The sequence below is a fragment of the Schistocerca piceifrons genome, chromosome X (assembly GCF_021461385.2).
Source record: "Schistocerca piceifrons isolate TAMUIC-IGC-003096 chromosome X, iqSchPice1.1, whole genome shotgun sequence".
Taxonomy (NCBI): domain Eukaryota; kingdom Metazoa; phylum Arthropoda; class Insecta; order Orthoptera; family Acrididae; genus Schistocerca; species Schistocerca piceifrons.
The window spans coordinates 301,832,595-301,841,504 of record NC_060149.1 but is presented as its reverse complement, the minus strand read 5'-3'; the positions used below and the strand labels follow the sequence as shown (position 1 = coordinate 301,841,504).

The 8,910-nt window shown below is 36.8% G+C and overlaps 1 protein-coding gene across 1 annotated transcript; it reads left to right on the top strand.

Moving 5' to 3' along the window:
- Nucleotides 1–1,879: 1,879 nt before the first annotated feature.
- LOC124721850 (innexin inx2) lies at nucleotides 1,880–4,684 on the top strand. Its single transcript, XM_047246980.1, has one exon. It carries the CDS (start codon nucleotides 2,008–2,010, stop codon nucleotides 3,085–3,087), a length of 1,080 nt encoding a protein of 359 aa, XP_047102936.1. The 5' UTR covers nucleotides 1,880–2,007; the 3' UTR covers nucleotides 3,088–4,684.
- The last annotated feature ends 4,226 nt before the right edge of the window (nucleotides 4,685–8,910 follow it).

Here is an 8,910-nt window from a genome sequence, read left to right as displayed (position 1 = left end):
TGTAGCTTACGCTTTGTAACTAATTTTGTATTGCGTAATTTTGCGACACTTAAAAATTGCATAAAACATCCCTAACGGATGATGTTTGTTACTCTGCATTTAGCGCGTTCCCGATGGTGCTGTCAATAGTGAAGAGAGGAAAAACAAAGGAATTATTTTAATTGTAAGAAAAGATTTTTCTTTTAACTTGGTTAGCTAAAGGAGAATGAAGTCTTAATAGTGGTTTTGTAAGAGTGCAAAATACACATTGTAATGGTGCACACTGACGACAGGGGATTGAGTCCTACAATGGACCACAATAGTTTAGTATATTGTAAACACAATCTTAAGTATTAGGGGGTAAAAGTGTACTAGCGGAGAGTAGGGAGGGGTTTATATCCCCTTCCCCTTTCCTCATATCCCACACCGCCACACAGACAGCCATATCAATTCAAAAATGGGTTCAAATGGCTCTGAGCACTATGGGACTCAACTGCTGAGATCATTAGTCCCCTAGAACTTAGAACTAGTTAAACCTAACTAACCTAAGGACATCACACACATCCACGCCCGAGGCAGGATTCGAACCTGCGACCGTAGCGGTCTCGCGGTTCCAGACTGCAGCGCCAGAACCGCGCGGCCACTTCGGCCGGCCCATATCAATTCATGGACACTGTGAATAAAGCCAGAACATATAATGCTCATTGACTAATAGTGAGTGTATCCGGAGCCATTTGTCATGAAACCTCAAAACTATTTCGCCGTTCACTGCTATTCACCTTGCGACGTGAAATGCTAGATGGCTCTGGAGTTCTAAAATCTTTCAGGGTTGCAGTAACTTCTATTAGTGATCTTTTTCTCATCGTACCAGGCAGTGTCAAAAACTACTAAATATGTGAGCATAGAAAATATTCTCATGTATCTGAACGTTCCTTGCCTGGCAGCAAGATTAATACGTAAAAATTTCGTTCAGCTGTACTAATTCAGTTTGGTATATTGTATCCAGCAGTCACCTAACACAAAGTGCAAGCAACACTGATACACTTGGCGATTAAAAAACATCGCTACTCTATAGTTTTTACTTTTATCACGTTTGAAACTGTGCATCCTTTCCTTCACTCCTTCAAAACTGAATGAGTTTTCCCATCTAGCTCAGTTCCCGCTCACGTTAAAAGTGTTGCATATGTTAGAAACGCTGGCAGTACGAAAAGGGATATTTACTTTATTACTTTCTCTCATACAGTCCCGAGGCGAATATATTCCCCGATAATTTATGAGGTTCTAAGAATAGCTAGTTCTCGTACTCATTCCCGGAATCTTAGTCAGATTTTTATGATAACATCGGACTATCATTATCAAAGTGAAATGCACACACCATGAGAAGAAGCTGAGAACAGGTAACTTCTGGAGTCTATTCTGATTCGTTCAGTGATGTTCAAAAATTATGCCAGATTGTTTAGGTAGTAACAAATTCTCAGTCTTTTCAGGAGAAGAATATAAATAACGATTAAACATGTACTTCCAGAACTATGTATTTTTAACTGCGTTATGTAGAATTGTTACAGGAAAAAGCGCAACCTTTTGTTGTTGGTGCGCTCTTGCAGTCAGAATTCCACTTATCAACTCAGTAGACATTAAAACTATAGTTGATGCAAAAGAAACTTAACCTCTGGAAGGAATGAGTGTCACTTTCTCATTAAATATATGTTACGCCAACGATATCGGTAATCCTGCAAGTTAAGTACAATGAAAGCGTAACATTGCGTCAGCTACGCAGGGAGGTATTGGTAGGCCTGCTGCGAGGCTACTTCCCCCACCAGTCACGCTGGGACAGTGGGTAACTCTCCCCACCAACGCGACAAGTCAAGTAGCTCCAGCGGGGAACAAAGTTACATGGGACAGCATATTTGCAGTTGTGTAGCAGAGACCGAAGAAGACGGAGGTGGTGGCGGTGGCGGGAAAGGGACCGTGTGACATAGAAATTGGCCCTGTATTGTTTTAAAAGTGCAACAGACATAGTGAACAACCATGTTTGACGTGTTCGGCTCCGTTAAGGGGCTACTGAAATTAGACTCCGTTTGTATTGACAATAACTTGTTTCGTCTGCACTACAAAGCTACTGTTATAATTCTGATTGCATTTTCGCTGTTGGTGACATCGCGTCAGTACATCGGCGACCCAATTGACTGTATTGTGGATGAAATTCCTCTTGCTGTGATGGATACATACTGCTGGATTTACTCTACGTTCACTATTCCAAATCGTTTAAATGGCAAGATAGGGCTAGAAGTGGCTCATCCAGGTGTGGGCGCCCATGTAGCCGGAAAAGATGAGGTGAAGTATCACAAGTATTATCAGTGGGTGTGTTTTGTGCTTTTCTTCCAAGCTATCTTGTTTTATATCCCAAGATATTTGTGGAAGACTTGGGAAGGTGGTCGAATCAAGATGCTTGTGCTAGACTTGAATAGCCCTGTAGTAAACGAACAATCCAAAGCAGATCGTAAGAAGCTCCTAGTGGACTACTTTGCCACAAATCTACACACACAAAATTTCTATGCTTATCGCTTTTTTATTTGTGAAGCATTGAATTTTGTCAACGTCGTTGGACAAATTTACTTTATGGATCTTTTCTTGGATGGAGAGTTCACAACTTATGGTTCAGATGTTGTACGATTTACAGAAATGGAACCTGAGGAGCGATCTGATCCCATGAGCAGAGTGTTTCCAAAGGTGACGAAATGCACTTTCCATAAATACGGTCCATCGGGTAGTGTGCAAACATTCGATGGCCTCTGCGTCCTTCCTCTGAATATTGTCAACGAGAAGATCTACGTTTTTCTGTGGTTTTGGTTTGTCATTCTGTCAGTTCTCACAGGAATAGGTCTTGTGTATCGTCTGGCAACTGCGATGGGACCACAGATGCGCATGTATCTTCTGCGTGCTCGCTCTCGTTTGGCGCCGCAAGACCAGATAGAAACAATCTCCAATAAATGCCAGATAGGAGATTGGTTCGTATTGTATCAGCTGGGTAAGAATATAGATCCGCTAATTTATAAAGAACTGGTTGCGGATCTAGCTAAAAAGTTAGAAGGTAAAGAAATAGTATAACGTAGCCACAGACTGCTTTTTTCCTGTCATAAATCTTAAAACTGTGGGTGGTTTTTGAAGGGACCACGCCTCCGTGAGAGCCCATAGTATAGACTGTTGTGTTCATTCCTTCATTGCATTTTAGAAGCCAGTTAACAATGCTGAGTAAAGTGTCTCCCACACATTTCTTTTTTGTTATTGCTTCCTTGCATGAAATGGGTGTGTGCATAATGTTTCTCAGCATTGTTAAAACCCCTTAGCCTTATTTCAGAACAAGTGATATTAGGTGGCTGTATTGTTTTTATTTGTTTATTTACAGGCAAAATTAATTTCTAGTCGTACATCTGTCATAACCTCAGCCCATGTACACGTAAGGTACTGTAGTGAACTGCAGGTTAGTCCTATCATTGGTCAGATAAGTCTAAAGGTGCAATAACAATGCCAGTGTAAACCTGTAACATTTTATTTACCAGGCTAAGGTGTAAATGGCTATAAATGAAACAAATATATTCCTGTGATCATGTAAAGACTGTTCATTGTTGGAGGTGCCGTTTGCTCTTTTGTGTTAACAGTTGCTGGTGTTAAGGAAATTTTTCAATATTGTAATGTTGCTTGCAGATCTTTGAGGGTAAGATATATATATAAATTGCCAATTTTTAATGAACCTTTTTCTTCAAAGGTCAGTGCTACTCACCTTCCTCATGTAGCATTATAGGGAAGCAACTGCCTCATTCAGGGGCTATGAAAGTATTTTATCAGTTTTTAGTTATTTATAATACTATCAGCAATATTTTATATTACAGTGAATGAAGCTTGAGAGATATTTTTGTGGTAGTATTTTAATCTAGTGTCTTAGTGGACAAATTTTAAAATGCAAATTTGCTTATAGATAAGTTAAAAGCAATTTCTGTGTTATGAATTGCCATAGTTATATGTGCATGAGAAATATGGTAATGAAATTCCTGGAATCAACTTCAAGTTTTTAATTGTATTAATTTTTCGTTCCCTGTTTTACTTTTCTGTAACTTTCCATTTGAAACAAGTTTTTCATGAGACTGGTATCTGTGCCTTGTTCTAATGCCATGAAAAAACTGATTTACATTTAAACATATCTGTTGCCAGTTTGCTATTATCAGTGGTGAAATACTTTTTTCACTAATGACCTCCCATTTCAATATTTGTAACTGAAATGAAAGTGAAAATTTCATTTTGTATCAATAAATATTAAGACTTGTCATGAGATTTGTTAACCACACTGAATTTCTGATTCATGTGTGAGCATTACAAAATGTTAGCATTCACAAATATGTGCCTTAGTCTTTCGTTAATTTATTCTTCCAGTTTGTGTATTACGTGACTCATTGAAGAAGCAAGTCATTTACATATTTTGTCATCTCAATGTGTTCACATATGTAGTGCATTTTATTAGATATTTTTGTTGAAGAAATCAGGATTATTGTTGGTCTGGCCAAGGCTTGTCTTCCATGCATTCCTTTTGATTTTTAAAGTTTGTTTTACAATGATTTTTTTTGCAGAAGATGCATTTCATTTAGTGTTTGTGAACTGCCTAATTTTGTATACAAATAGAATACCAATAAATAAATGTTCTATAGTGTTACTATTATTTTGTGTTACATTTAAACCTTTTTAAACTAAAATTTCACTTTTGTGTATAGATTGTGGTTTTCTGCAGTCTCTTCTTACAGCAGTATTCTTTTGGATGGGCAAACATATAATAGCTCACATTCAGCTAACTACTAAAGAACTAAAATGAGGATTTACAGTTGCTTTGCATACTGTAGAGAGCAATTGAAGAGGTCAGTAAAACTAACATGGTATAGTTCTATTTATATAGCATTAGTGGTATTTGTGGTTAAATTATGATTAAACTTCTCTAATTGGTAGCATAACAATTGAGGACTTTAAATAGGTTATGCCAACAGATAGTTTTTGAGGTGGAATTTCAGCTTGCTTTTGTGTACTGAAGAGAATGACTGGCACACATAAGCAGCTTGTACATTGTGGACCACTTCTTGTAAAATAAATGTCTTACTGTTTGGCAGTAAACAGCCACTTAGCACACTTAATCGCTAAAGGTGTGTGTGTGTGTGTGTGTGTGTGTGTGTGTGTGTGTTTAGACAATGATTAAAAAGTGTATAGAGCAGACTACACATCATGTTTCTGAAAAAGTACCAATCCTTAATTTTTCAGTCTGTTTTTATATATTACATGTTCTGCAGGAACAGTTAACGCAGGAGTTGCGATAAAAATATATTAAATGACACACATTGTACAAATAAAGTTTCCAGATAGGATCCTTTCTAGTACAACATGCAGTCAACACCTTATTTAAAGCCATTTGAGATTATTATTATCATTATTATTATTATTATTTCCAAGCTTTCCTAACAGTTCTGATTGCCATTCAGACTGTTACTCTAGATGTGGGGCCATGTTCAGGTTAATATTGGTGTACCTCACACTGTAAACAGTTACTGTGGAATGTATGCTGTTACGGTCGTGAATAAGAGTAGCTTGTCCTGCTTCACTTTTATGTTGTCCAGTGGTTTCTCGTAGATTGTTGCAGCTATCTAGATGCTTTCTGTGACTTTCGTTTTGCTGTGATTTTTGAGAGCATAAGTGAATATCATGACTGCACAATTTTTGTAGGGTGTTTTCCATTAATGTTCATTCTTTAACATTCCAAGATCAAAGGTAAGTTTCCTGTCAGTTGTTTACTTCAGTTTTTAGAATATATGGGTCACAGTATTGATACTCACACCAATAAACTCGTATGGTGAAGCTTGGTATTGCACACTTCGGAGGGACTCTACAGTGATACACAGGCCTGCAATGAAAGACTTTCAATTTTTCTCTGTCATAGCAAAGAATTTTTATGAACTGCAGTTGGGGAGTTTACTTGCTATTCAGTTCAAGGTTTTGAACACTTGTTTGAATCTTTCACTGTTAAATTGTAGATTAATAATGAAGTGTAAAAATCAGACTTATGATTTGGACAGTATTTCTTGATTTATACTGCTGGAGGATGGTACAGTTATATACATGCTGTTCAGGTATCCATCTCAAAATTGTTATAAATCTTTGTGACAGAAATAAAATCCTCTAGAAATAATAAATGTATAATTCCCATGTACATTCTTTTTGTGAAGACAGTTGGGATTTCTGGGAATCTGCTTAAACTGCACAATATTAGAAGCAATACACACACATATTCCTGTCTATGAGTAAGCAAGAAAAAGATATTTGTATGAAAACCAATATTGGCTGCACATAAAATCGTCTTTACTCTAGATTTGGGCTGTAATGAGCAATAACTGACATATCTGTAATTTGTAAAACGTCAAACATGGACGATTTCAATATATTTGCAAGAAAATAAATGGCAGCTATATATTTCAAAATATTGTGAATAGACTGGCGTTTGTTTGAGATACTGTTAAAATGCTGAAGGGATCATATCAGTGTGTAATGCACAATTCTAAACTACATATTTTTTCAGTGTTCACATGTTATAAAATACATTTTCACTTGGCAAGCCTTGAGAGGTCTGATACTGAGGAAACAAGACACATCCAGTACCCTCACTGACAGTATTTATTTTTAGAAAGTCATTGATGGTGTTCGGCAAACAATGGATATCAGTATTTTACTAATACCATTCATAAGACTAGTGATATTCAACAAGAGAACATGCCTCCTATCAACAGTACCTCTGTGAGATACTATCAACATTGATAACTCCTAGGTAGATGTGAAACTCTGTTGTGAAGAGTTATTTGGTGTTAAAAATATTAGTAAATGAAACGTTTGAAAACTGCCAGTTCATTTTTTAAAAGTTTAAATAACTTAAACTACTGTTGCCAGTGATGATTGCTTCACAGTAATTGTCTAGTAACCAGTGGCAAATTCAAAAACTTTACACTATCAAGTGTTACAATTTGGGGTGGCATATAAACATTAATGCAATTGTTTGTATAAACATCAAACTGTGTATTTTACGGAAATGGAAAAATATGGTTTGAGTTGTTCTTTCCTTTCATAGTGATAACTAGATAGTAATTAACTAGGAGGATGGAGGTGCTCTGCCCGATCATCTTGATCTCTGTTTTCATAGGTCACTAAGGCAAGTGCCAGTATTGTTCTTTAATCAAGACCATTCCTGGCCACCCATACTATCATCATAAAGCATGTTATGTATGCTGTGTGTTGCATATTTTGACCTATTGACTTAACATTGTATTACTGTGACAAATTCCATGTCATTGAGAGAGAATACTTACAAGAACAGAAAAAAAAATAAAAAACGGTACTGAACTTCGCTATACAGGTGATTATACCATAAGATTATTATTTTTTACAGTAGTCTTCAAAGTTGGCAGCAGTCCACTACTCCCTCCCTCCCTCATTTCTCTCTCTCCCCATCCCCCCCCCCCCCCCAAGTGCCCTAGGCCTGTGGTAGAATGTGAGTGACTTTTTGTACAGGAAGCTGTTGGCTGCCATGTGACAAACTTTTTTACTTAAAATACAACAGGAGCTATGACTGAACCTGATAACCAGGATTTTAAACACATGGTGTCTGTAGCCAGTTTCTGAATAAAAAACTGAAGTTTACTTGTATCAGTACACCTACAGTCTTGATATCCGGAAACTTTTTACTTGTAGTTAAATAAAAATGCACCACTTATGTGAAGCATAACTGTCTAAGGCAGAGGAAATTGTGCAAAACTTAAGAATATTACCGTAGCATTTTACTAATCAATTGCAAAGAGGTGTGCGACTTTGAATTGCAGTAGTTATTAGTGAGCATTGTCATGCAAGTTAGCAGCACCTTCATTCATATGGAAGGTTTTAAGGCTGAATGTACTGATATATTAAGCGAAATTGCATGAAACTGTATATTGTTAACAGGCAGTTTTAATCTGTGTAACAATTTCTCTGGAAGAGAGAATGATACCCCTGTCAAAATGATAGCCAGGGCAGATCGAAAATCTTATTCTTCTGGAGATAAATATGTTGTATAAAAGATGCCTGAAAAAATGGTATTGCACTCCAGTTGTGTATGACTGAAATAAATTACAGGAGAGGTACTGCTGATAAAACACAATGACTTGCCAGCAGAGAGTGCTGGACAAAGATAAGTGTGGATGCTGCATAATTTTATTTGCTATTCTGGTCTTATTCTTTGCATCACGTTTACTGCTTTGATGACATAAGTGAAAGGTATGTATGAACATAAATTCTCATTCTGGAACACCATATCTAAAACAGTTTATCCAAAAATATATCTATAGTTTATTTTTGTGGGTCTACTATGGCTTGGGGGAGATCATTAAAAGCATTGGTGGATTCATGCTAAAGGCACTGGTACTTCAAAACGAAATGAGTAAAATAGTGCTCTGTGGCAGAAATATGTTGGACCCAAAGGGTTAAAAAGAAATTGAGTACTGGCTGGCTCTTAGTAAGATTTCCTCACATTGAAGACTAAATTTAAAATTAAGTTTTTAAGGCTGAATCTCTACTCTCCAATGAGTCACATTTCTTCAAGAAGCTAATACCAGTTTTGAGGTGTATTCTAAATGAGCAGTAGTGGTGATTGTTAGTCACTTGATTACCCCATAACCACAGTACTGTGACCAACTAAAAATCTGGTCTGGTTGGGCTGTAAAGTACTTCAGATCTTTGCATTTTGTTATGTGCAGTTGTATTTATGCAGGAAAGCTAACAGCTGTTAAGACAGAAGAGCTGTGTTCTAATGTAAATAAAAAAACATTGACCACTTAGTACAGAGTGTTTCCTCCATAAAATGAGCAGTGTGTGTGTGTG

What these genes read in the sequence shown, in the direction of transcription:
- LOC124721850 (XM_047246980.1), top strand. Translation starts at nt 2,008, where the DNA reads ATGTTTGACGTGTTCGGCTCCGTTAAGGGGCTACTGAAATTAGACTCC.